Source organism: Fusarium poae, chromosome 1, assembly GCF_019609905.1.
Source record: "Fusarium poae strain DAOMC 252244 chromosome 1, whole genome shotgun sequence".
NCBI classification, from domain to species: Eukaryota; Fungi; Ascomycota; class Sordariomycetes; order Hypocreales; family Nectriaceae; genus Fusarium; species Fusarium poae.
In genome coordinates this window covers 6516499-6543849 of record NC_058399.1, presented here as the reverse complement: position 1 = coordinate 6543849, position 27351 = coordinate 6516499, and the positions used below count along the sequence as shown (strand labels likewise).

General features: G+C 49.3%; 10 protein-coding genes across 10 annotated transcripts; 3 read left to right on the top strand and 7 right to left on the bottom strand.

The window, feature by feature from the left end:
- Window positions 1-843: 843 nt before the first annotated feature.
- On the top strand, window positions 844-4251 carry FPOAC1_002099 (uncharacterized protein; the record flags this gene model as incomplete). The annotated part of the gene is made up of 5 exons (XM_044846686.1): window positions 844-955; window positions 1009-1127; window positions 1180-3276; window positions 3324-3520; window positions 3570-4251. 5 exons carry the CDS (start codon window positions 844-846, stop codon window positions 4249-4251), a joined length of 3207 nt encoding a protein of 1068 aa, XP_044712602.1.
- Window positions 4252-4751: 500 nt separating this feature from the next.
- Window positions 4752-6566, bottom strand: FPOAC1_002098 (uncharacterized protein; the record flags this gene model as incomplete). Its single annotated transcript, XM_044846685.1, has 2 exons — window positions 4752-6368; window positions 6423-6566. The coding sequence occupies 2 exons, from the start codon at window positions 6564-6566 to the stop codon at window positions 4752-4754; spliced, it is 1761 nt and encodes a 586-aa protein (XP_044712601.1).
- Window positions 6567-8887: 2321 nt separating this feature from the next.
- Window positions 8888-9334, bottom strand: FPOAC1_002097 (uncharacterized protein; the record flags this gene model as incomplete). The annotated part of the gene is made up of 4 exons (XM_044846684.1): window positions 8888-8951; window positions 9010-9192; window positions 9260-9279; window positions 9332-9334. The coding sequence occupies 4 exons, from the start codon at window positions 9332-9334 to the stop codon at window positions 8888-8890; spliced, it is 270 nt and encodes an 89-aa protein (XP_044712600.1).
- A 327-nt stretch (window positions 9335-9661) lies between these two features.
- On the top strand, window positions 9662-10813 carry FPOAC1_002096 (uncharacterized protein; the record flags this gene model as incomplete). The annotated part of the gene is made up of 1 exon (XM_044846683.1): window positions 9662-10813. The coding sequence occupies one exon, from the start codon at window positions 9662-9664 to the stop codon at window positions 10811-10813; it is 1152 nt and encodes a 383-aa protein (XP_044712599.1).
- Window positions 10814-11151: 338 nt separating this feature from the next.
- Window positions 11152-13617, bottom strand: FPOAC1_002095 (uncharacterized protein; the record flags this gene model as incomplete). The annotated part of the gene is made up of 1 exon (XM_044846682.1): window positions 11152-13617. One exon carries the CDS (start codon window positions 13615-13617, stop codon window positions 11152-11154), a length of 2466 nt encoding a protein of 821 aa, XP_044712598.1.
- A 1890-nt stretch (window positions 13618-15507) lies between these two features.
- Window positions 15508-16983, top strand: FPOAC1_002094 (uncharacterized protein; the record flags this gene model as incomplete). Its single annotated transcript, XM_044846681.1, has 4 exons — window positions 15508-15750; window positions 15805-16619; window positions 16674-16787; window positions 16833-16983. 4 exons carry the CDS (start codon window positions 15508-15510, stop codon window positions 16981-16983), a joined length of 1323 nt encoding a protein of 440 aa, XP_044712597.1.
- A 330-nt stretch (window positions 16984-17313) lies between these two features.
- On the bottom strand, window positions 17314-18263 carry FPOAC1_002093 (uncharacterized protein; the record flags this gene model as incomplete). The annotated part of the gene is made up of 2 exons (XM_044846680.1): window positions 17314-18089; window positions 18146-18263. 2 exons carry the CDS (start codon window positions 18261-18263, stop codon window positions 17314-17316), a joined length of 894 nt encoding a protein of 297 aa, XP_044712596.1.
- A 1640-nt stretch (window positions 18264-19903) lies between these two features.
- Window positions 19904-20648, bottom strand: FPOAC1_002092 (uncharacterized protein; the record flags this gene model as incomplete). Its single annotated transcript, XM_044846679.1, has 2 exons — window positions 19904-20482; window positions 20544-20648. 2 exons carry the CDS (start codon window positions 20646-20648, stop codon window positions 19904-19906), a joined length of 684 nt encoding a protein of 227 aa, XP_044712595.1.
- An 804-nt stretch (window positions 20649-21452) lies between these two features.
- FPOAC1_002091 (uncharacterized protein) lies at window positions 21453-23092 on the bottom strand (the record flags this gene model as incomplete). The annotated part of the gene is made up of 2 exons (XM_044846678.1): window positions 21453-22764; window positions 22818-23092. The coding sequence occupies 2 exons, from the start codon at window positions 23090-23092 to the stop codon at window positions 21453-21455; spliced, it is 1587 nt and encodes a 528-aa protein (XP_044712594.1).
- An 889-nt stretch (window positions 23093-23981) lies between these two features.
- Window positions 23982-25667, bottom strand: FPOAC1_002090 (uncharacterized protein; the record flags this gene model as incomplete). Its single annotated transcript, XM_044846677.1, has 1 exon — window positions 23982-25667. One exon carries the CDS (start codon window positions 25665-25667, stop codon window positions 23982-23984), a length of 1686 nt encoding a protein of 561 aa, XP_044712593.1.
- Between the last annotated feature and the right edge of the window lie 1684 nt (window positions 25668-27351).

The window sequence follows — 27351 nt, the reverse complement described above, 5'->3', positions numbered from 1 at the left end:
ATATTGCGTAATCAGAAAACTATCTAGTAGATGTTGTCGTGTATTCTTTCTGTGCCGCGTTTCTTTTATTTAGCTAGAAACAAGTGCAATAGAGAATAGAGGCAAAGCCTGCCCTAAACCCAAGACGAATGATGAATGAGGAATGTGCTAGCTCAAACTGGTCTACGTTGACAGGCAAACTCTAAACTCTCAAATGTTTGCTTCAGAAAACAATTGAAACCTCTCATTGATAGTTCCGTTTCCACCTCCGTTGGAGACATTGGGAGGGGATTCGGGAATACAATCCTGCCGTTTTGGCCGCTAGACGGATTTCGGTGCTGGAAAAAGTGTGGATCTACACGGCTTCGGCCGAGGCATGGTAGGACAGAGGAGACAGAAACGGCAACGTTACCAAGTTAAGTAGCTTGATGCAATGCATCCCTTATTATTGGCCAGATTGACCGGCACTTGATACGGACGGGGCCGGAGTTTGATGCATGAGTTAGAATAAAACATTTGGGTCATTTTGAGGCTCCTTATAGTCCGTCGGTATTGGCGTTCGCCGCGGGGCATGACGTTTATCAAAGTAGCTATTTCCTTGGGACATAGTTAATATAAAGGAGATCCATACCTTTACTTAAGGAATGCAAAATACTTTAAATACGATATTCCAGTTGTCCTTCCCCTCACTGATCCACGTCAACACACATCACACACTAACCAAACACGATTAAGAAACTTTTCTTCACACATACACGCCAAGCCTCATACGAGCTTCCTCTAGCTGGACTAGGTGCTGATCTTTAAGAGAACGACGACCCTTTTATCCATTCTACATCTTTACCTTTCTTCAAACACACAACAATGGCTGAATCTGTGCCTATTCCTGAGCCTCCTGGCTACCCTCTCATTGGAAATTTGGGCGAATTCAAGACGAACCCACTCACTGATCTCAACCGTCTGGCCGACACTTATGGTGACTGACCTCACTCGCCTTGCTTTTTTGACCGCCCACTAAACCTTCAACAGGTCCCATCTTCAGACTGCGTCTTGGAGCAAAAACGCCTACTTTTGTCTCAAGCAACGCCTTTATCAACGAGGCTTGCGATGAAAAGCGCTTCAAAAAGACATTGAAATCTGTTCTCGGTGTTTGTTACTACCACCCACAAATAAAAAGGCGTTACTAACCAAAGTCATTAGGTTGTGCGAGAAGGTGTCCATGATGGACTATTCACAGCATTCGAGGATGAGCCCAATTGGGGCAAGGCACATAGAATTCTAATTCCTGCTTTCGGCCCTCTGAGTATCAGGAACATGTTTCCAGAAATGCACGAGATCGCCAATCAGTTATGCATGAAGCTGGCTCGCCATGGCCCTCACACACCAGTTGACGCCAGCGACAACTTCACTCGGCTGGCACTCGACACCTTGGCTCTTTGTGCCATGGACTTCCGCTTCAACTCATACTACAAGGAGGAACTACATCCATTTATTGAAGCGATGGGCGATTTCCTACTGGAGTCAGGAAACAGAAACAGACGACCTGCATTCGCCCCCAACTTTCTCTACCGCGCAGCCAACGACAAGTTTTACGCCGACATTGCTCTCATGAAGTCAGTAGCAGACGAAGTCGTTGCGACAAGAAAGCAGAACCCCACTGGTAGAAAGGATCTGCTTGCTGCTATGCTTGAGGGTGTTGACCCTCAAACAGGCGAAAAGCTATCTGACGACAACATTACCAACCAACTCATCACATTCCTCATCGCCGGCCACGAAACTACTTCTGGCACACTTTCTTTCGCCATGTACTACCTTCTTAAGAACCCAGAGGCCTATAACAAGGTCCAAAAGGAGATCGACGAGGTTATTGGCCGTGACCCTGTCACTGTGGAACACCTCACCAAGCTTCCCTACCTCAGTGCCGTGTTGAGAGAGACCCTCCGAATCAGCTCTCCCATCACTGGTTTCGGTGTCGAGGCGATCGAAGACACCTTCCTCGGCGGTAAATACCTTATCAAAAAGGGTGAAACTGTCCTTTCTGTCCTGTCAAGAGGTCACGTAGATCCCGTCGTGTACGGGCCTGATGCCGAAAAGTTCATTCCCGAACGTATGCTTGATGAAGAATTCGCTAGATTGAACAAAGAGTTCCCTAACTGTTGGAAACCTTTCGGTAACGGCAAAAGAGCTTGTATCGGAAGACCTTTCGCGTGGCAGGAAAGTCTCCTCGCAATGGCCCTTCTGTTCCAAAAATTCAACTTTACACAGACCGATCCCAACTACGAATTGCAGATCAAGCAAAATCTCACCATCAAGCCTGACAACTTCTTCTTCAACTGTACTCTACGACATGGCATGACCCCCACAGATCTTGAGGGTCAACTGGCTGGAAAGGGCGCTGCTACTAGCATTGCTTCCCATACCAAGACTCCTGCAGCCAAGGGAGCCAAGACCAGCAACGGAAAGCCTATGGCTATCTACTACGGCTCTAACAGTGGCACCTGTGAGGCTCTGGCTAACAGACTTGCTTCAGATGCCGCTGGTCATGGTTTCAGCGCATCAATCGTTGGTACACTGGATCAGGCCAAGCAGAACCTCCCCGCAGACCGACCTGTCGTCATCGTCACTGCTTCATACGAGGGACAGCCGCCTTCCAATGCCGCTCACTTCATCAAGTGGATGGAAGATCTGACCGGTAATGACATGGACAAGGTATCTTACGCCGTCTTTGGCTGTGGTCACCACGACTGGGTTGATACTTTCCTCCGAATCCCCAAGCTTGTCGACACCACGCTCGAAAAGCGAGGCGGTACCCGTCTTGTTCCTATGGGCAGCGCCGATGCTGCCACCAGCGACATGTTTAGTGATTTTGAAGCATGGGAGGATACCGTTCTCTGGCCCGCTCTCAAGGAAAAGTACAACGTCACGGACGATGAGGCTAATGGACAAAGGGGTCTCTTGGTCGAAGTGACGACACCACGAAAGACCACTCTTCGTCAAGATGTTGAGGAAGCTCTTGTGGTATCAGAGAAGACACTCACCAAGTCTGGTCCTGCCAAGAAGCACATTGAGATTCAGCTTCCTTCAGGCAAGACCTACAAGGCTGGCGATTACCTCGCCATTCTTCCCCTCAATCCAAGGAAGACAGTTTCGAGAGTTTTCCGACGGTTTTCTCTCGCTTGGGATTCCTTCTTGAAGATTCAATCTGATGGTCCTACTACACTGCCTACCAACATCGCAATCTCTGCCTTTGACGTTTTCAGTGCTTACGTCGAGCTGTCACAGCCAGCAACAAAGAGGGTATGTGCACTCATCACTGACTGTTCGAGCTCTACTGACATTTCTAGAACATCCTTGCCCTGGCTGAAGCAACCGAGGACAAGAAGACTATCCAGGAACTTGAAAGGCTTGCGGGCGATGCTTATCAAGAAGATATCTCGGTTAAGAAGGTCTCGGTCCTGGATCTTCTCGAGAAGTACCCAGCTGTTGCTCTTCCCATCAGCTCATATCTCGCCATGCTTCCTCCCATGAGAGTCCGACAGTAGTAAGTTTCTCATCGAATCCTTAATAGGCCACAGTACTAACATTCGCAGCTCCATCTCTTCTTCTCCCTTTGCCGATCCCAGCAGACTCACCCTCACATACTCCCTCCTGGACGCCCCTTCTCTCTCTGGCCAAGGTCGTCATGTTGGTGTCGCCACAAACTTCCTGTCTCAACTCATCGCCGGTGACAAACTCCACGTCTCAGTCCGCGCCTCTAGCGCAGCCTTCCACCTCCCCAGTGATCCCGAGACCACCCCAATCATCTGCGTCGCCGCTGGAACTGGCCTCGCTCCTTTCCGTGGCTTCATTCAGGAGCGCGCCGCTATGCTTGCCGCCGGTCGAAAGCTCGCTCCTGCTCTTCTCTTCTTCGGCTGTCGCGACCCTGAGAACGACGACCTCTATGCCGAAGAGATAGCACGTTGGGAGCAGATGGGAGCGGTGGATGTCCGCCGTGCTTACTCTCGAGCTACCGAGAAGTCCGAAGGTTGCAAGTACGTTCAGGATCGTATTTACCACGACCGTGCCGACGTGTTCAAGGTGTGGGATCAGGGCGCCAAGGTATTTATCTGTGGAAGCCGCGAGATTGGCAAGGCGGTTGAGGATGTCTGTGTTCGTCTTGCCATGGAGAGGTCAGAAGAAACACATGAAGGAAATGGTGCGACAGAGGAGAAGGCAAGGGCTTGGTTTGAGAGAAGTAGAAACGAGCGTTTCGCTACGGATGTGTTTGATTAGGTGGTTGCATTATCTATCTAGGGTTGGGAGTTGCTGTCTTTACCTATCATCAAGGACCTCTCGTAACTTTTGTGGCAACAAAAGTTTATACTGATGTTCCAAAAACTTGGCTGTCGTTTGGCTCGCCTTTAATTCAGGGTAACATTTATCACAACAATAGTGTTCAATATCAATCTTCATTTCAGTATGGGTATCCCTGACGTCCATTTATATAACTAGCAATGCCGCTCGCAGCTTAATTTCAATCCATCCCCTCGTCTCCCTTTCACGATCTATTCTATTTGTACATAAAACATTAAGCCTGTGAGCTCAGTGCTCTGTTTCCAGAGTCATATGCCTGTTTTGCCGTATCAAAGTGTCATGATGCCCGTATGTCTTCTCCGTGCGATCCACCTGATGAGCCTCTTATCTTCTTCAATCCAGCTAGCTAACGAATGAGAAACCGGGACGTCTGATATCGTACCCAATATGATTCCTTCAAGGTGTTGTGAGTGGTCATCCTATTGCCGACTTCCGTCTCGTGGCGATCCGCTACCTGGTCCTCTACTGAATTGGCCACGGAGCCAGCTAATGGGACCGTGACCGCCAGTTCGAGATTGTTGGTCCGAATCTGCCGTTGATCGTCGGCTGCTCTGGGAAGGGCTTCTTTGTCTCATACGCGCACCATGCTCACTAGGAGCTCGCGCACGAGGACTGGTGGGGGAATGGGAGCTGCGGCGCTGCAGTCTAGAGGTGTCGTAACTGTACCCAGATGTTGTGGCGCGGTCTCGCTCGCGGCCAGATTCACGGTCTCTCTCTTCCCGTTGTGAGATATTTCGCAGGACCTCATTGAGGCGGCTTTGGCTCTGACTAGGGGGCCGAGAGTATTGTGCTGGGCGCGAGTGAGTGTGAGGTTGAGAAGTCCAGTCAAACGTTTCCCAACCAGAGTTGAACGCATTAGGCATATGAGCTGCAAAAGGGTTCGATCGGTCGGAGCTAGGTCCTGAAGCTGGTCCTTGAGACTGGTTGCTACCATTGCTGTTATTGTTACCGCTGTTATTGCTAGCACCTCGATCATTCTTTTCGATTGGTGTTCGGCAAATGGGGCACGTATTGTGCTCCTTCAACCAAAGTGTGACGCACTCCTCATGGAACCAATGACTACAGGGCAAGAAGGTGGCCATATCTCCCTCTTTCATCTCATCGATACAGATGGTACATTCTGCCTTACCTTCAGAGCCCAGCATCTCCTTGTTGACAGGTTTACGTTCCAAATTCCGAAGGGCTTCTTCTGAAGCCGGGGGTGCCGCATTTGACTGGGGATTGGCCTCCATGAGTCGAGTGATGATCCGATCTAGAGCTTCTTGAGAGTACACTGCATCACCATGCACAGCATTTCCCGGGGTGAGGAGGTTCAACAAATCCTGCAATCCTCGACCGAAGCCAGGTGGATGGACACCACCCGTGCCATCTTCGCCGGCGTTCTCATGACCCGGTGGTGCCCCGACATCGCGTAGTATGTCTGAGAATATACTGGGACGTTGGTTAGCTCCCATGGTCAGTGAAATGGCCGTAACCCGTAGACCCCTTGGTCCGTCGGGGCGTCGCAGAGGGGGTTGTGCATACTCTTGGAATGTGTGGAGTCCTGCGGCACCAGAAGCACCAGAAGCACCAGGGGGCCCAGTGTGAGTTGTTTGCACAGGTGTAGAGATCATTGTTATGGTAGTTCTTCCGGAGCCAAAGGGTCCAGTGAAAGTCGCTCGTTGTACACGTGCAAAGTTCGGATGAGCATGTTCTCCTTCTTCTGCCCGTTCTCCATGCCCCTGATGTTCGTGTTCTCCATGGCCTTGGTGTTCTCCATGCTCGCCAGGTCCATGGGAGAACGATCTACCATCAGGCACCCGCGCTCCAAATTCATTAAGCATATTCACAAAGCTCTCGAAAGTGGGAACATAGGCAGGATCATGGTGGTGATGGTGACCGGGTCCCTCGCGAATGCTCCGTCGAAATACAAAGCCTTGATTGGTGTGTTCATCTATATCAGCTTCATCAGGGTCCGAATCGTAAGGGTGAAGTTCTGGTGAAGTAGAAGCGGAGGAATGGTGTCCAAGGTCGCGGGGATCGTTCTCAGGGTCGATCTAAATATCCATGGTCAGCAAGCGGGGCATGCAACGGATCTGTACAAGTCTTACAATCTCAGTGATCTCCCCACGACATTCGGGACATGTTAAGCCATCCTCATCTCGATACCATTCGCTGGCGCAGGCGTGGCAATACACTATCTCACGCCCCGCGGTCGCGTCGAGGTGACCATGCCTTTCGGCATGAGAAGACATCTGCTGCGCTTGATTGCGCTGATACGCAGTCAAGGCACTCAAACCAAGGCCGACAGCAAGGCCGGCTAGGCGAAAAGCTCGGGACGCCAGACTGAAGGTTGGTGCAAGAAATCGTTTATAGCGATGGCCGAGGTATGGCGTAATGGACCGAGCGCTAGAGTGCAGTAAGCTCTTGCGGCAAGTCCGGATGTTGAGGTTAGAAATTCGGTTGAAGTTGCGATGCGTTAGTAAGATCGCGCTGGTTTAATAAACGACGAGGAAAGCCTTAGCTCCGTTTCGGAACCAAATGAGGCTATCGTTAAGAAAGTTGGTAATGTAAGGTGATGGTTTGATGACTTCCAGCTTTAGGGCGGTGGCGAACTAAATGACCTGAACGGCAAAGAACAACGGTGATGCAGTGCCAAGACAAGGGTGGGCCAGACGAGGAGTGCGATGTGAACAGAAAGGCTAAGAAACCAAGAATGAAGAGTGCAAAGACAGGCAAAGAGAGGTAGAATAATGTCTTGTAGGAACGGAGGAGTGGGAGGACCTTTAGGTACAGGAGCTTGGTAGGTCAAGTGTAGGTAGGTAGGTAGGTATTGGTGGTGATTGAGTGCACTGACAGATATGGTTTAGGCTCCTGGAAGGCGATCGATACTGGCGGAACGAGATCAGAGGTCAAACTTAGTAGGCCAGAACGTGACGGTAGGCCTGAGGTTTCCCCGTATAACAAAGAGCAAATGCCAGTGGGATCTTTCACAAAACAAACTCCCATAAATCTCAATTTATTGATAAAAATCAATGCAAAAGAGGGGAAATCGACATACAAAGATGACAACGCAAAGCAGCCTTGAAGCCTCAATAAGCCAGCGGAGCTGTACTAGGATCCTGCAGCCAGATACTTAAGCCTAGGGTCGGTAGTGACCTCAATGGCAGCGGCTTAAAGTGGACTTGGGCAGTTTAATCCTTGCGTCCATGAAGTACCCCGACTTGTACCAGACTGATTGGAGGTGCGTAGGCATTGCAAGTGTTGCATTTCTGGCACGCTGCAGGCTGTCTGGGCTGAATTGTACTGCCTCTTGATGTACCACAGTTCGTCTTGAAGACAGCTGATAGCCAACGATTCACAGCCTGGTCACAATGAAATGTACTTATTATTGGTCATGATGCATTGGTTCAGGCAATGAGAATATGAGGCACACTCATTGGCTATACCACCATCACATATGAAAGAGTTTGATGCCCAATACTCATCACTTCGCCTACCTTGATCTTTATCAGCACTGCAAAAGAACACGAGCGGAGAGTAAAATACAAAGACTCAAAAAATTCAGACTACTGTCTGATGCTTCTATTCATCTCCATTAACCAATCGATACCAAAAGACCTGTCGAAAACTGTTGATGCTTCCCCGAAATGAGCAGAATAAGATACTACGTGACCTTGTACTGGGATACAAAAATGACGGACGATATGAGAGCACAGTTATAATGGCGAAAGAAAAGGACGGACATATACAGTATCTTCCTTCTACCTTTATCTGGACATATCTGCTCAATTTCAATCTTGTCCAGGATGAATTCGGGTAGAGTCTTGCCCAGAGCCATATATTACCCTGTCCTGCTCTACTGCGTACAACGATACCTGGGTAGTCAGTAGTTCACGTCGAGGATCGATCGCTAGATCACACAAACTAGAGACTATGCCACAATGTCTTGGTGGTGACATGGGACATCATGTACACAAATTTCCATATCGTCTCAACCATCGAATAAAAGACTAGTTTTTGGTGTTGTTTAATAGTTGAGGTGAGTTCCATAAGAAGACTACCCGACCCATGGATGCCAGATATGGCATCCGATATGTGAAGTTCAACAAGACGGAACCAACAGGTTTGTTTTGAACCCGTATTTGTATAATTACCTAGATAAAGGTATTTTGAATTGTATAAATTCAGACACGAGCTTTCTTTGTGCCTCTTATTGCACCCCAAGCCAAATCTATAGCGCGGATTTAGGACGGATATACCAACTCTCATAAGCATATTTAGAAATGCTCTGATTTGCCCATCAAGGCATGTGTAAACCAGCAATTCATTGACTTTCCTGTGTAGTACAACACGTTGGAGAAGCCAGTCATCGCAATTAGAGGTGTATGTATTCCCTGGGGTTCGAATATTGCTATTAAACTGCATTTCAATTGTGCACAAGCAGAACACCGTCACAAACGATATCGGCGCTTCGGTTTCACCACAAACCATCAAGGAGCCGCAAAGATTTATCTTTAACTCAAAGTTGTCTTCATCTGTTGCAGAAATATACACAGGTCTTTTTATCCAAACTTTATTCGCTCTTTGTTGAATTCTCACGGTCCTCCGCATCCCACTGCTTCAGTTGCTTTGACCAGCTACGTTCCTACGTCAGCACTTTCACTCTCATTCGCAGATCGGTATAATATAACGTACTGTCTGCTGGCATACCACTGGCCTGGCTCAGGTCGGTGGGCCCATTGTTCTCGCTCAGAGCTGAACTTCCAAGTAACGGCAACGATGCCGGCCATGACGACACCAGCAATCAGAGTGTTGCCGCGCCAGTTGGCAGGCTGCGCGTACCAACCACCGGCTGGGGACCAGACGTGCTTGGGGTAACTGTCGTAGGATACGGATTAGATACGGTCGCCTCGCATTCGGTGTGTCGGTTCGTGAGAAGACTTACGGGACTTTTCCGCCGCCGCCCTAGGTCAATTGTCAGCGCAGAGTCATGCGGAGTTATGGAAATACCACTTACCATTTTGAATAACTTATCAATGGACGTAAAGGAGAGGATTGAGGTGCGCAATGGCGACGTTGAATTGATGTCGAATGGCCGGTTACCAACAGGTGAGGTCCCCCATCCCAAGCTTCCAAGGCTCGCCCGGGAGAAACGCTCAGCGGGCCGCAGGTTGTTCCGACCAACCACACCCCAGCTCACACGACTCTAGCCTCTAGGCTTGTAGCGCAGAACTTTTTCCCCGTCGACGACCAAAAGAACAGGCGACAATTCCCTCCCCCGTCGCCCCCAATTACGAACAGAAGGGAACTTGGAGATATTTGGGATAGAGGGAAATAAATTGGCTCGATGAAGCGGGTACGGCTCGATCGATGGGGCGGCCAATTGCTGCAGGCCCAAGCCCAAGCCCGCGGCGGCATCAATATCACGAGACAGGCCTTTCTGCAAACGACTCGACGACAGACCACCTCAGCTACCGCTTCTCAAACTGAGAACACCTCATCTCAACCTCAACCTCTCCCTTCTCCTCCTTACCAACGCGCGGCAGAGTCGGCTAAGCTTGCTGCCCTCCATGCCCGGTTATCCCTCTCCAACAAGATCCCACTCGAGACTCTCGCCCGCACCCTTGTCGTCCCCTCAGCCGACGGGAACCCCAGCTACAACAACTCGAATCTCGCTTTCCTCGGCAGCACATTCATCAACTACCACGTCCTCGAATACCTTGTCTGCAAATGGCCCCGTCTGCCAATGACTATCCTCTATGAGGCCCTTCGTGCCTTCGCTGGAAAGGAATCTCTGCATCAAATAGCTCGTCGATGGGGTGTTGAGGCTGCCGCTGCTCCCGGCGAGGAGGTTGATCCAGGTCTGCTACAGTGGGCGCCCAAGGATTCGGGCATGCAAACTCGATGGGGATATGTGCGTCAAGAGGCCGCCTATACCGACCGATTTCAGCCCCGCCGTGGAATTAGCAGCCGAGTGGTTTTCGATGACGATTTCGGCGATCCCATCCAAGAACCCCAGACTGGCGAGGATGCATACAAGTACTACCAGCATGAGGCGCATTCTTCATTCGTTCAGGCCGTTGTCGGTTCTATTTACACCCACGCCGGTCAAGACGCTGCCCGAGACTTTGTCAAGTCCCACGTCCTCTCCCGACAGGTCGACGTCTCCACCATGTTCCAGTTCAAGCTGCCCACACGAGAACTCGCCCTACTTTGTGCCCGCGAAGGCTTTCCAGCTCCCATTGCCCGCCTAGAGAGTGAGACAGGTCGTCACTCACGAACTCCCGTGTTCGTTGTTGGCATCTACAGTAACTCTGAAAAGCTTGGTGAAGGTGCCGGTGCTAGTCTGGACCTTGCTAGGTGGAAGGCTTCGATGAACGCTCTCAAGGCGTGGTACCTCTACAGCCCTGGCAACAAGGTCCGGGTACCAAGTGATATGCACGAGCCGGGTGCTAAGCCCTGGAAGGCCCCTCATATTGATATTGGTGAGATTATCTAAAAAGAGGCGTCATCGTGTTGGATATATATGTACGCGGAGGGACGGTGTAAGGCGTCGACCCTGTATGTGAATAATGAATTCTTCGCCCAGGTTGGGCAGTGTATAAAAAATTACATGGGAGCATAGGACCCTAGAGAATCGGATCGGGAAATGTCAATGTACGATACAATGTAGAACAATGACAAAACTCCTCGACAATGGCGAGTCAGAATCAACTTTTTTTTGGTTTTTTTTTTGCATTACGCTGCGTCCCTGACGCCCGAATGGGTGGGTATACTAGATGCATGGTTTTATGAATCAAAACAATTCTTTTGCCAATGAGTTTTGCTACTACAGGGTTAACTAAAATGGTCGCCCTCGCCTAGACGGACACCCTCTCCTCTCCTCACAAGAGATCTATAGCGATTTTCTCGCTGTGCTTTCTCGGTTTCTTCGCGAAGCTTCTTCTTGCGTTCGTATACTCCACGAATGGTATCTCGGATCTGCTGCTTTCCTTCGTTGTAGTTCGCTCGTGCCAACTCAACCACGTTGTCAATCTGCTCAGGAGTATAGATAAAATTCCATGTGCTGAGATAGTCGGTGGTGCCGGGTGAGATGCCGGGTACTTTGTCATTCGAGATGAATGGCAAATAGACAACGGCAATGCCGGCCTCTGGCTCCATCAGTTGCCACGAGTTATCTCCAGATAATGCTTTTGATGGAGGAGGTGGCTTAGAACTGCGCTCTTGGTTTGTTCCGACCCAGACAGTACAATATCCCAAATCGCCGGACTCTTGGTCACCATGTTCGAATTTGGTTTTGTCATTCTCAGCCATAACTTGTTTACCTTCTTCATGAGCTTCTTGGCGCAGTTCCTTTTGTTCTTCCTTGGCTTCTCGAAGTTTGTTCTCCGCCTCGCGTGAAGATTTGGCCTGGGCTTCATCGAGCTCTTCGACGACTTGAGATGTGGCTTCCCCTGGCTTGGGCCAACCAATTCCAACTGGCCAGCCTTTGATGTTACGTTGGCGAGCGTATCCGTCTGCGACTGAAAGCCAGTTATCAGTTTTGATATCTGCAGAAGCATCAAATGCGACAAGAACATCAACATCGCGGCCGGGTCGGAGAAGAGGATAGATGGGCAAGTTGTTGGACATTCCAGCATCCATGAGTTGGATGTACTCATTGTCGTAGATGCTTTCAGGGGTTGTCTTTGGAAGTTTTCCGTGCATACCATAGGCAAAGTTGGGTATCTTGGCAGGATCGATCGGATGTACTTTGATGAGATCGTCGTCCCGTGTCGAGATAAGTTCATCAATAGTACCAAAACCAGTTAGCCCTTGAACAAGAGGCTTGATCTCACGGTAGTAATGGCTGAGGGTTGCGCAGAATGCACTGCCAAAGATGCCCATAAGTAGCGGTAATCGAATCTCGGGAAGATGAAAACCGTCCTCCGGGGCAATGTCGCGGCCTGACTTGAATCTTCGGCCAAGGGCCCAGGTAGGAATACCGGCACCGAACTCTTCACAAAAGAACTCGTAGGGAGTGATCTCGTACCATTGAAACCAAGCCTCTTTCTTAGCTTTCTCTTTGGCGATTTCAGCTTCTATAGGTCCCTGTTCAGAAGCGTCAGGCAGGTTGGGAATTTCGTGCCTCACGGCAGTGTAGATGGGTAGCGGGAGCTGTCCATATTGGACGTACTGCCGTTGGTTCGAAAGCTTAAAATCGCGGTCATTGACACCGAGATCTCCTTTAGGGACCAGGTATCTTGCTGCTAGCAGTACGCCGTAGACATCGACCAGGCCAAAATCGGCCTTCGGGTCACCCTTGAGCTTTTCAACCATACCGCTCAGCAGATATTTATTGGTAGGCATAGAGGCAAGTGCCTGGAATGCCTCGGGTGGGTAAGCAATGTGAGTGGAAGACCTGGCCTTTAGATGCTCGATGAGTTTTTTGAGGCTCCCCTGATTAAACGATGTCAAGTTCAGGGCTTGAAGCCAACATGAACCGCTCACACCTGATGTGTATGTCACACAGTCGAATAGACCATCTTCCTCTGTCGCAAGGATTGAGCCTGTTCCTGCAATAAGCGCTCTCAGGCCTCCTCCTGAGCCACACATGGCGATTGTAGGAACGTCGTCTGGGTGAACCTCATCTTCTTTGAGTCCAAGATATTTGGCAAGACCAACTCTAGCAACTCGTTTCCGCCTGGACAAATACTCCTTCTCTTCGTCACAAATGTCTGGGGATACTCGGACTGTGGCGGAATATTGGATTTCGGGATTTATTGATGGATCATGGGCGTCTCGCCAAATTTCGTCGGCCAAGGAGCCTGGCGACATGGACAGCTCGCGCTGTAGCTTACGAACATAGCCGGGTATGAGTCTGGACCATTCTGGGAGTAACGAGTTGACGATCTTGTCGGGAAACGAGGAGAACTCAACACTATTAAGTGCGGAGAATGCCTCAAAGCGGCGGGAAAAGTTGATCCAAGCCGACTGATCCGCTTCTGATTCGGTATTCTGACTCGTATCTTGGCTCTTGTCTCGTTTTGTGTCCTGGTCGCCTCGTAATCTTGCTTGTTTGCCGGAGAGCTGTGCAAAGTCGTCAGAAGGGTAAAGCCACCAGATGAAAAGTCCGCCGGTGATTACTGCTACTGGCAACGTCGATCGTTGTTGTTCTTCTTGCTTGTCATCACATTTGGTATGCGAAGTCCAAAGTTGACGGTGCTGGCGAGGCGTCAATCGCCTTCGTGGGAGTCGTGTGTGATGGTTGAATCGAGAGGGGATTCTATGGAGGCTCCTGAGAGAGCCACGATAGTGTCTCATGGTTTTCGAATTCAATTGGTATTCGTTGGAAATTATTTTATGCGCACATGCTTTCTGTGGCTAGTTGTCCGAACTTAGTACATTGTCGCGAAAGGATTATATAGGAGTTGACAGTGTTTGAAAGAAAGTGAAGAATTAGATTGACATGGCAGTTCAAAGATTAGGGTATAGGTATTGTAATGTTGCGGGTTCTGTCGGACACTGGAGGTTTATATGACACGACGCTGCGCAACTTGTTGAGAATAGCCCACGATGGCTGATGTCATTCTCTAGTTGCTCCCTGCAAAAGTGGGAGGTGGGGTTAAGAAGGCAACACTAGAGTGGTACTTGAGACTTTATGGTAAGTGTGAGATTATTACAAGTATCACTTTATCAATGTCTGAGATCACAATCACGTCGGACAATCGCGCATAGGCAGGCAAGGTAGACAATGTGGTACCATGCATGGGTCAGTCGCAGACAAAAAAAACAAAAAAGAAGACGAAAATTCCCGATGCCTGCAATAAAAATGTGGTAAAGATGCTTGTTTCGGGCAGTGTCTGCCAATTTTTACATGTGCCACGGATCTTCAGGTCCGCTCGAAACTTGGATGGTTAGGTAGAAAGCTTGGTTCGAGCCAAGCAACCATGTCGAGACCCAATCAAAACACGGCTGACGATCAACTTGGGCGCTTTCACTTCGCGGGAACTCAATCTGCTTTACTGCCAAGTTTTGAGGTGGTGGGAAGACTCGAAGTTCGACGTTTATCTTGGCAAAGGAAACAGATCTTAGATCGCTCATGGAGATCCATCGGTAGTGCTGATATCACGAGACATCTTTAATGACGACTGCATTATTAAATCCACGGCAATTGATACTTTAATAATGACTCGGGTTGTTGTTTTATTTTATTAATCTCGTTGCCTTGTTTTTAATTGACCACAGAGCAACTTTGTTAATTATTACTTTGTTATAAAACAAATATAGAATAAGTTAGTACTAAATTCCAAGCAAGCCCAGTAGAAACGTTCCTAGAGCAAAACTCAAGAATACCTATACCGACGTTTTTTTTTCTGAAGTTATTATCCTTTGAAGCCAAAATCATCGATGAAAATGCTTTATTTATCTGCAGCTTAACAAAAACTACAGAAGTCAGAATTAGCCAGTACATGCTACTTTAGTAGGCTTTGAAAATCACACAGTTACATACAACCACAAATTGACTAGAAATACAAACAGATGAACAAACAGTCAAAGCGTTAAAAGCAAGGGAACGGCAGGCTAATGGGTAGCAGAAGAAATGACCTCCTAAATATTGGGTTACAAAAATAAGTAGTCTAAGAGCTATAGTTTGAAGGGCATAAAGTGGCCCACTAATTTCGTCTCTTAGGCTTACAGCGGCCAATTTTTCTGATACCCTGAGGGCAGGCTGGCAAGTGGGGTCGGCTTCGGTGGGGGAGTGTCCTACAAACGTAGAAACAAAGCGCGTCGAGTGGCCAAAAGCGGCGAGCGGTGAAATCGCAAAACCAAGGATGGGCCTCTGGATGGGTTTTTTCAAGTATTTTTTCTCTCGCGCCGGCAGAATTAATCAATCGCATACTTGCGTTTGTGCAACAACCTCTTTACATTGCACAATCAATTCATCTGTAATTTCAATCTAACAATACAATACTTAGAGGTAAGTTTCTATTAGGCAACTGAATACTCAACTTTGAGTGTAAGTACGGCGATGACTCTTTTTTGCCGTACCCCGCCACCATCTTTTTACGGTACCTATTTTTCGCGACTCCTTCTCACCTAGCTTTTAGTTTCTTTCCTTACATACCACAACGCTCCATTTTCAACCTGTATCGGTTACGCTATCGCGATCGCATACCACATTCCATTATCATTTCTCGATAAGAATACGCAATGAGCGAAGCTGAAGCCCCCAAGCCTGTCGAGGCCCTCCAGCCTGAGGCCGAGGCTGTCCCTACTACCCAGCCCACCGAAGAGAAGCCCGAGGAGACCACACAACCTTCAGAGGAGAAGTCTGAAGAGAAGAAGGAGATTCTCAAGACCACCGCCAAACACGCCGAGAACCCCCGTAACAACCGCAAATTCGACCCTTCTGTCCGTGAGGTTACTGACGACCCTGAGGCCATCCGCAAGCAGGTATGTACAGCTTTTTTAACGCTCCTTCTACAGCGCGCGTACTGACTCCTCTAGGTCGAGTTCTATTTTGGTGACTGGAACTTCCCTCAAGACAAGTTCATGTGGGAGTCATGCGGTGGCACCGAGAACAAGCCCATGAAGGTCAAGACCATCCACTCCTTCAAGCGCATGCGAACCTTCCAGCCCTACAGCGCCGTTATTGCTGCTCTCAAGGACAGCAAGTTCCTCGACCTCTCTGGTGAGGAGGGTGAGGAGGAGCTCAAGCGCAAGACCCCCTACCAGCCTCTGAACATCTCCAAGTCCAAGGTTGAGGCCGCCACCGTTTATGCCAAGGGCTTTGGCGACGAAACCCCCAACACTCAATTTGATCTTGAGAGCTTCTTTGCTCAGTTTGGTGAGGTCAAGGGTATTAAGCTTCGACGCACAAACGAGGGTCTCTTCAAGGGCTCCGTCTTTGTTACTTTCGCCGATGAGGAGGAGGCCAATAAGTTCCTCAAGACAGAGCCCGCCCCCAAGTGGCAGGACCATGACCTCAAGATCATGAGCAAGCGTGCTTACTGCGATGAAAAGAACGAGCTTATCAAGCAAGGAAAGATCGAGCCTAACCACACCCAGCCCAAGAAGTTTTACGAGGGTAGGGAATCTGGCAAGAGTGGACGAGGTCGCGGACGTGGCGGTAACGACTCCGGCAGCCGTGACAACGACAACTGGAAGCAGCGCCGCGACAACGACCAGAAGAACGGCTTCAAGGACCGACGAGGAGGTCGCGGTGGCCGTGGAGGTCGAGGTCGAGGTCGCGGTCGTGGCGGACGCGATGGTGGCCGCGACCGGGATCAGGCCAAGGACGATGTCAAGCACAGCAGCAACGAGTAGGTTTCCCTGTTGAATCTCCAATTGACAAGCTCATCCGCTAACATGAACAGCACCATGCCTCGCATCCAGTCCACCACCGATGAGTCTAGCGATAACAAGAAGCGAAGCCGTGATGAAGCTCCTGCCGGCGAGCCGGCCGCCAAGAAGGTTGATGTCAAGACCGAGTAGGTCGAGGTCAAGATTGAATCCGACGAGCCCATCGACGACAGAGAAGACACACCTATTGGTGATCTTGTTCCCCAGGTCAAGACAGAACCTGAAATCAAGAATGGGCCCGAATCAAAGACTGAACCCAAACTCAAGTCCGAATCTGATGTCGACGGCGAGTGGGTCAAGGTCAAAACAGAACCATACAACTGAATCAAGGAAGAGAAAGGAATACCAAACAAATTCATGTTGGCTGATACCACGCATTTAAACAAAAAAAGGGGATGTTTCGGAAACTGGGAAAGTCGTTATTAAAAAAGGACACAATGCTCGTTTACTACAATTGTATCATGGGACTTTTTACGGAGCAATGGGTGTTTCTTATTGTCTATCATAGCTTTAAACGCGGCTAGTGGAAAATGACAAAAATCGTCATAGTAGTATAAGCTGTTCGCAAGTGACTTTTTCTAACATTGCATCCATTTTCTCTAGGATGCCACTCTTTAAAGTATCCATTGTCTTTCGTTGCATAACTCTTTGATTCTAGATAGAGTAATCAAGCTTGTTGTCTCCAAGGACTCCCCAGAACTCTTCAATGAGCTCCTTCTGACCACTTGGGGCGCCTCGCACAGCAAGGTACACGCGCGACTCGACCTCGGGATCCCAGTTACCTGGGTTTCCATGCACCATTCGACCGCCGGCCTCGTTGAGGATTGCCCATCCAGCACAGACATCCCACGCCCAGCATCCACCCTCCCAGTACAAATCCATCTGGCCAGCCGCAACAGCAGCAATGTTCAGTGCGGCAGAGCCCATCGATCGCAGGGAGTGCACCATCGAGCCGCCCGTCTCGCGACTGGCTGTGAGTTTTCTAAATGCCTCGACCTTGACGTCAAAGTTTGGTCCGTCGCGCTGCGCGCCCCACTCGATAGCAACGAGCGAACTTCCCAATCCCTCAATGGGTCTGGGCGAGCGCGCAAGAGGAAGACGCTGAGGCTGCTTTCCACGGCCGTGTGTAAGGAAAGCACCGTGGCCCTTGATGGCGGTGTAAAGAGTGTCGAGCCAGGGGTTGTAGATAACGCCAACGACTGGCTTGCGATCGATGGCGAGACCGAGAGAGATACAGGCGCTGGGGAACGAATGGACGAAGTTGGTGGTACCGTCGATGGGGTCTACGACAAAGGTTGGTTCGGGGCCGAGCTTCATGCCAGGCTTGTATGTTTCCTCGCCCATGAAAGAGATGTTGGGGAATGAGGATGATAGTCGGGTCGAGACCATCTTCTCGACACCCTTGTCTGCCTCGGTGACAATGTCGACGGCTACACGAAAGCATCAGTTCAGCGGTATCGTCAAGGCCAGGACGACGGAGACATACAGTTGAGCTTAGTGTCGGTGTCAAGCTCAGCGGGGTTCGCTTCCAATATCATGGCTCCGGCCTCGTAGGCCACCGATACGAGCTCATCGTGAACAGCTTGAAGGTCGAGTTCTGCCATTGTTTGGTTACCGTGGCTAAGATGTACAATTCAATTCGACAGTGTCATGATGAGACTAGGCGGAGCAGGCTTATTATGGAGGAGTTCCCCATCTACTGGGTAGCAGAAAAGTTGGCTTCCTGGGGCTTAGGCTGCAAAAATAAATAACCTAAGAGCTATAGTCTAAAGAGCATAAGTTGACCTACTAATTTCATTCCTCATGCTTCCTGCGGCCAATTCTTCTGACACCCTGAGGTCCATGTTATTTCGGCGGGGTAGCTCAGCGGCGGGGTACCAATGCAATGGAATATCATTACCTATGTAGTAAATTCACCATACTTCAATGCAGGTTACTCATTCTTGACCAAGTTGTTAGGAGGCTTCAAGATATCGTATATTTACCCTTTCACATACCATGTATGTAATGGAAGACGATTTATGATCGGAAATTTACCAAAACAATTCTGTATATCTTAATAGACCTATATATTTCTAAATGTCATATTTTCATAGGAAGACAACCTCAATTTGAAGAAGCTTCCGAAGACCTTCTGTTGGAATCAAGCAATGTCTTTAGGACTATCAAAGGCCGGGTATGAGCAATTTATGTTAATTAAAATTCATTTGTCACGACCACTTCCTCTAATGTCAATTTACCTAGTTTTCATCTGCCCGGGAGAGGTTATTTTATTGTTGAGAATTATAAGGTTGCTCCAAGAGCCCTATCTTTCGTGACGAGGCTGCATCTTTCGATTATTAAACTTCGAGGAACACCCACATCGATTGTTGAGAATTATGGTCTGTTGAAATTAAGAAACAGAATAGTCGCATGATCAGCAATATAAATTTTCTTCATCAGTTGAATTAACCACAATGGGTATCACATTCAAAACATTGTCTTGATGTCAAGACAAGATAAGTGTGGGTACGGACGATGGTGATAACTGGTCCTCTCACCGGGATCAGAGAAACTGAGTCCTTCAACTTGTCTAGAAATGTCCTTGAATACAAGAGAGGAAGTAGTTCAAGCGGACTATTAGATCCTATCACCATTTTTACATATCTATTATATTATCTACCTAGTCCAACTGACTAGATAGGCTTCTGCAGGTATCGCTTGTTATCCATCCATATTACATACATAGGATTGAGAGTCTCTATCCCAACAAGGGTAAGCGTTTATTAGCAAAGCTCCACCAGGTCACCCTGACGTCTGCGAGGAGGGGCCGGAAACCGGGGCCGGTCGGACAAGACCCCATCCAGAGCTTCCACTCAAAGTGATATTCCTATTACCGAATTGCTCTATCTGAAACAGAATTGCGCTTTGTTCTCCTGCTCTGCTATGAATTGGTCACGATGGGATCCGTCGATGGCTTAGTAGGCTAACATGTCATATCGCAACGCCATTGATTGAAAGGTGAAACCACCTAGCCATACCCAAGTTATACAAATGTTACACGAACTGCCAATTTTAAGAGAAAACACGCATATAACAAAGTCATGATGTATCAGAGCTCCTCCGCCAAGCGAAAACCCAGGCCACAGCCACAGCGAGAGGTTTCAAAGGCCGATAAATGAAAACGCAAAACGGTAAACAATCCGTGGTCCTCGTAGCTCCTATCTCGTCTCATCCTGAAATCAAACAACCTATCCATATCTTCTCACATGTTCTCTCTGAACACAGACCGTCGTTCTGTCGGGCTGCTCTCGGCACTACCACTTCTGTTCTTGGGCTTTCCGTATCCTGTGTCGATAGGTCGGGGGCTCACGCCGCGCAAACTCGTGGCAGCAGCATCGTCATCAAATGGATTTCGCCCACCAGGTCCTGAGGTGGGACTCCTGCTTGCCCTGCGGCCTCGGTCCTCTTCTCCATCACCAAATCCTCGTCCACCAGACAGTCCCGGTGTTGCTGCAAGGTTCATATTGTAGCCGCCTCCACCGTATGCGGTATCTCGGCCACGGCCACCAACTTCCTCTTCATAATATCCGTATTGGTCGGCTTCGTTTCCAACGCGCGAGTCCCATGCCTCGTCCGGATCGAGAGGACCGAAACCGCGACGGCCGCGGGATGCACCGGACTGCTCGTAAGCGCCTGCGGCGGATCGGTTGTTACGGTTCTTCAGCTTTCGGAACTGATCGTTGAACCAACCGACAACACCTCCTGGTGCAGGTTGCGGGGGCCCGTAGCCGTCGTCTTCTTTATGCCATGGTAGATATGATGTGAAGCTTGGGGGTGGGAGCTGTAGATAGAAAGTCAGTTCTGATTGCTCTGGAATCGAGAAGCAAGTGCAATTAACATACCCCGAGTCTGCGGGCGCGCAGTTGTGTGAAAATGAACCATCCTGCGGCGCCTGCAAATAGCAGGACGATAATGGCAATCACGATACCTCCAGCTACCGACACCATCTTCTGTTATCCTGCTATTGTGTGTCCCAGGCAATTTGTTCTGCGATGCGATTCAATCGTGTGATGATGACGGATAAATGTATGATTCCTGGTGACGCAACAAGATGATTGCTTCGGTGGATAGACGTATGTCGATGCTGACGAAACAATCGCCGTAGGGAAAAGATTGAGAGACGGAGGTTTTTGGTAGCTAGATAGACTGGTATGTAAGATTCGAGGCCCTTTGTTTGACTTTGGGCTTGTCTGTGGGTGAGGTGGCTGTGCTCCAAGGTCGGGTGCTTTCCAGATTGCTGGGAGATCCGATCTCACTCATCAATTACGAGGAATAAGCAAACCTAAGCAAAATCAATGGATGGCCCGTGTCCATCTAACGGGAAGCTTCGGTAGCCCACTGCAATGGACGGCTGCACGGGCGGGCCAGGGCCTAACGTACAGGGGCTGCTTACAGTGAGCTTGGCGCTGATGCTGTGTGCTGCATTTGGATACCCGATGAGTTCCTTGAGCCATGGAACCTAATAAGCAAACTCTAAACTCCCCAGATCAGTGAGCTCATGAACCGCTTCGATAGATAACGATACTAATAGTCTTTTCTCCAAAAGAGGCGACTATAGTTCTATCCATTAATCACTCTCGCTGTTGAGCTACAACATGTTACTAGCCCTAAAAACCTCGTATTCCTCTTCCAACTCAATCTACGATCCTTGCGTCTCAGTTCTATTTCAGTCCATTGCGGCGGACACTAGCCTCTCAAAATAACAATAACGTGCAATTAACCGCTCTCTACTTTAAACCTAACATTAAAGCTCAAACATCGCATCGATCCCAGTGTCCTCCTCCCCTGGCAAACGACAGACTCTCTACAAAGTCCTCCAGCGTGCAGCGTCCGTACTCATCTCCTCCACATGTGTCGAGCTCCATCACTCGGTCATTGATCAACACCCTCACATACTCTTCACCCTTCTGTTCCTTTGTAGCCCCGCACTCGAGCTTCTCGACGTACATGCGCGCCGCAAAAGGAACTACCCACGCAGATGAGTAGCCATGCGCCCGGACGGCTGGCACAATGTGGTGTTTCGGCAACTTGCCTGTGTAGTTGTACAGACCCATAGCGGAAAATACGGAGACCATGCTGTTGTCGTGGCTAAAATCCGCATACAGAGCCCTGTCAAGGGGGAACGTCTCTGGGTTGGAGTCCAACGTGCTGTTCGTAGTTGTCTCATCCTTAACGGGCTTTCGTGTCAGGCGGGAGATAAGTTCATTGACATATCCTACACCTTGCGTTGGTCCCATGTCGTTGCCGTTACCGTACTTGTAGTACTTGCTGAGCGTCTGCCAATAGTTGTAGCTTCGCCAATCTTCTGTAGAAAAGAGGTCGCAAAACCTGGACTGCACGGCGCCATCGGGTGTGTTGACAGTGTTGAAAGGGCACAGATCCATCAGATAGATAGTTTCCTTTAGCGACAACTTGGCCTTTTTCAAATCACTATTGAGTCTGTCTCGAATGGGAGGCAGGAACTTATTTCCCCAAGCGGTTTGTGCGTCGTTATCGCCAAGGTCGTCATCCTTCTCAAACGAAGTGCACAATCCGTGCGACATGGTATTGTTGATTCCAGGCTCTTCAGGAATGACCAGAATATTGCCACTATAGTCATCTCCAGATTCACCACGAGAAGCATAGAATCCCTGTGTGAAGTTGTAGGATGAAATTACGACTCTGTCCGATCCTGATGCCCTGATAAAAGGGTCCGAGTTCTCGGCGAGTCCAATGTATCGCTCGTAGAATGCCTTTCCGGAATCAATCATCTGATCCTGGCCAAAATCGGTCAAATCGTCAGAACCGAGACTGTACTCATATTCCTTGAGCCATTCATAGCCACTGCCGTACTTGGTCACGGACTTTTGAAGACGCGCGATGGTGGCTTCGTAAGCTTCAGACTTGGTGATCGTTGGATATCGTGCTCCATGACGAGACAGGACGATTGCGAGGGTGACATCACAATCATCAGGTGTTGATGGATCAATCTCTGATGGGACAGAAAAGAATGAAGAGTACTGGCCCCAGAGTTTGGAGATGTCATTACAACTTCCATCATACTCGCATCCAGAAGTGAAAGTGCTTTGGAAATATTAATTCAGAGTGAATGATAGAATATTTGGTGACGCGCTTACTAGTTGTGAACCCAAACAGCAAGAACTGTTATCAATGCGATCGTGCTGATTACCATAACAAGATAACTCCAGCGTCTGGTCTCACGCCGCTTATGCTGGAGATGCCAGCTCTCGAGTCGCTCAGCATCCTCACAGCTCTCGCCAGCGTTGGTAATATCATCGTCGGTCTCATCATCGTCATTGTCCGAAAGCAATCGTCCTCTCTCAGCATCGGTGTCAGAGATACTTGATTGTCCGGCCGTTGAAGGCGCATCGTCGTGCGAGATTCCTACCATATCGAATGAGTCTGTTGTAGTGACAGGGATGTTTGTTGGTGGATTCTTGAAAGATAACCAGCTGCTAGTCAGTCTAGCTCCCAACGAATGTATTGATGACAAAGCGGCAAAGCAGGTTTATCTCGCCAATAATCAAGCAAATAGAGAATACTCGAAGCCTCTTTCCACGAGGTTCTTGCGGTTTGATGGCATCGATTGATTGTGAATGAGCATCCCTGATGTTGTTCGAGGTTTCGAGACAGGACACCTGAGGCGGGCCACGTGCATGGTCATGAGGCTGACCCGAGGCACTCATTAGCCACAGACCATTGAACATTTTATTTGTAACCGTTGCAGCAATTAATTCACGACTTTCTGGGTATATATGATACTACTAAATGTATAGATTTCTTATAATTTCATGGGTTTCAGATACTATAGAGGATGGTTCACATGAGAACTTTCGACTTGGGATTATCAGCTCACATACCCTAAACCTAGAATCTCGGCCTCAACTGAGAACAATGACAAAACTTCTGCTCAAAATAGAATTGCGACAATGGATCAATCTTTGTGAGAAACCGCTCTAGGCGGTATATTGTGACTATCTAGTGCAACCCTCCATTAATACCGTTATGCCGAAACTTGCCTATTGCAAAGTGTCTATCGTGTAACATGACATGAATTTTAGAGCAAACCTGCCGCCCAGATTTCCGTGCTTTTATCCGAACACAGTTCCCCCAATTCATTACCTATTCCGCAAACAAATTTCCAGAAAGGTACCACGTAGTCTAGCTAGTGGTAGCTATCGTATATGGTAAAATGGTATCATCGAATGTAAATAAAGTCATCAAAAACGTTGCAGTAAAAACGCGGGGTATAAACCAAACAATGTACTCCAATCATTCCTTCACATTGCAACGCCAACGCTCCTCCTCTGTGGTCGGATCTCGTTGCGACCAAACGTAGACGTGGCGAACCGTGAAATCAGATGCCCCTCGTCTGGTGACACGGCTGCTGTGCTACCAACTGAGCACGTCGTTGGAACTGTGCGATTCTCCTCGTCCGACTCCCAAGTACTAACAGTATCGGCAGAGTCCGTGCTCCGCCGTCGAAGTGATGTCCCGCCCAGCGAGACCTGGTAGAAGCCTTGGTTGCCCTTGATAGGGCGGGGAGCGTTGGTGACAGAATCGAAACTCATATTGCGACTGTGCTGCGATCCGGGAAAGAGCCAGGTCGATACCCGAGAAAAGGACTTCTTCTTCCTCAGAGGAGGTCGGAGCACTAAAGGTAAAGGTGGCGGTGGGGGTAGATCATCTCGTCTGGGACGAGGGGGAGGAGTGGTAGAAGATGGGGTCCGCGGCTCACCAGGAGTCCGGGCCCGACGAGGAGGGGTGATGGGAGTCCTGATAGGTGTACGAGGTGATCTGATGGGTGCCGTGTGAGGTCTCTCAATGATATCAGAGTTAAGACGCTGGGCAAAGGACGGGGCTGCTGGTGGCAGAGCAGGAATTGAGGGCATAGGCTCCAAATCTGAGCGAGTCAGCATATGAGATTCGTCACCAGGACTAGAACTCATACTCGGCGTGTTTCTAACCACAGAATGGGGAGTTGCTGGCCGACTTGGGACATAGAGACTCTGCCTCTCAATAACCTCGTCTATTTGTTTCTGGAGTTTTTCGACCTCGAGCATAGCACTCGCAACCCGTTCCTTGACCTTTTCCACGTCCGGTGAGCTATAGGCTCGAGAACGACCTCGCGATTTGGGAGGGATCAGAGGAGGGATCTCATCGTCTCCAAAGGAAGAGCTGGCAGCACTGCTCGTCATGTTTTTGCGTGGAAAGTGAAAAGACATAGGAGAGTCTGAGAAACTCTTCTGGTGCTCTAATGAAGGTCGTACTTTTTCTGATGGTGAGTCTGAAAGGTCTGAGACACGTTCCTCAGAAAAGTCCGATGAAGGGGCCGGGTTGGCAGGTCTAGGTTCAAAGTGAGGTAGAATGGGAGATACACGATTGTCAGGCTGGTAAATGCTCAACTCGAGCGGTCGGTAAGGGTGATGAGGTAGCTGTTTGGCCGGTCGAAGATTGGATGCCCGTGATGGTGTAGGTTCGGGATAGTCAAAGAATGGATCGGTGGATGTGGCTATATGGCGAAAGTCTGAAGGTGCTGAGATGAGAGGTCGGCGCGAGTTGTTTGAAGAAAAAGACCAGAATCTCCTCCTCTTCGAAGAGACACTGTCTCGTGGCGAACTTTCCGACATGTTGCGATGCTTGGGCATGGCTACAGGTTTAGGATGGTGAACTGGTTGATCGTATATTACTGGGTATGCTTGCTTCTCATCGACTTGGCCTATCAGCAACTGTTTGTCGCTCAACCTGCCCACTGGCCACGAAATGTTCAAAGTTGAAGACGAATCCGAGGCCCAGGCAAAGCCAACGTGGGCAGAGTCAGAAGTAGAAGTAGACAGAGACTTACTACGACGCGGCCTCCTGTCCTCTGAGGAGACCAACGGTGCGCAGCAGAGAGAAAGCCACGATGGCCAAGGAGATGTTTGAGGGCCAGAGCCATGGGCACCGTGGGTACCGGCGTGTGTCATGCTGCGAGCGAAGCTCTCACGTCATACCGAGAATGCGTATCGAACGCACGGGAGAAGAAAAGGCGGAATATGTGAAAAGACAGACGATTCGTTACTCAACGAAAACAAAAAGAAAGGTCGGGAGTCCAGCTGAAAAATAAGGGTTCAACGCATATGATAGATAAGACAAGGTGAGATCCCGAGTGTGTATGTATGTGTGTATGTACGGCACACGCCTTCGTATATGTAAGCCAACACCTGCACGAACGAAGATGAAAGGGATAGGACAGAGGTAGAAGCAGGACGGGAAAGCCGCATGAAAGGGACCAGGGACCCGGCAGATAAAAGAATCAAGAGAAGCAAGCAGCGGCAAGCAACTTGCAGTCTAACCCAGCACATCTCGTGGGTGACGGCTGGGCCGCGACGTTGAAGCCACACCCATAGAGGCAACAAACGGCAGCATTGGTAACCATGACCCTGCAATGGGATCTGGGAAGTTTCAGGGCCCCATCAGACTACGATCTTGTTGTAGAGAGAAAAAGTAAAAAAATTAAATAACAATAAAAATGGGCGGCAGCCCAAGCAGATGCAAGACGACCTATCGAGTGGTTGACGTTTGCCCAAGACGAACCCACGGCGCAGGTGATGGACCGGGGTCGGTTGTAACGCCGGACCAGTCGGCGCTTAGAAGAGAGACTTGATCATGTTAGCGCTCCACACCAACTTTATCAAAACACCACAGACACTCACTGACTGGGCCACACGTAGCGGCCGAGATGGTGTCTAGTTTCCTCTACTACGACTCGATGTCGTGCATTTGGTCCACTCTCTGCTTGCCACAAAAGACCCCAGACGAGGTCTCGTGCTGCCTCCGCATTGGACGCTTGCAAGACATGACGGGGGTTTGAGCCTTGAGGCCTTTGCCTGTGTTCGAGGCTGTGTGTCGTCACGCTGCACATTTCTCACTTTCTCTTGTCAAACTGGTGTGAACTTTCTTCTTGGCAGGACCATTGGCATGATATTGATATCACTGATGTTGAGTGCATCGACAAAAAGACGTTGCCAGTACCACGTAGCACGTGGTGAAGAGCAAATCAATACATTGCAAAAATGTCATAGCTTTTAACTTGGTGCCCATGAACAAACTCCCAGCAGTAGATCGTATAGGCCTGCTTCGCTTGCTGGCTTCTAGTGCCAATCTTGCCCTTCTCATCTTCCTTTGTGTTCCTTGAATCGACATCTGACGTCGCATTCGTACATCTTATTTGGGGTTGCACCGCCGGTTTGGGCAACACCCCGGTCTTGGTGGGCTGATTGGTAGATGCACCCCGGGACCTAGTCTCTTCATCATCTCTCCTCCATCAAATCGGTACGCTGCACGTTTTGTTTGTTCACCTTTCAACCCTGCGGCTGACAGCCGCGTCCCTTATTGTATGAGATTACAACAAGGGCCTCTTGAAACGTGGGAACATCAGGAACGCCTGTCAATTTAGCTTTCGTCAAATCCCGTTGCTCCTTTGGGCAAAACATGTTGCAACTTGGCTGGCCGAACTGGTCGTTTAATCCCAAAACGGCCGTGACGGTGTTTCATGTCACCCAGAATAGTGACGAGAAAGAGGCCGCTGTGATGACCCGTCTTCTGGCGTGAGCGGAGGCAATACGATTCGCTTACCATCAGAATTTGAGACAATTGACGAGATGATGA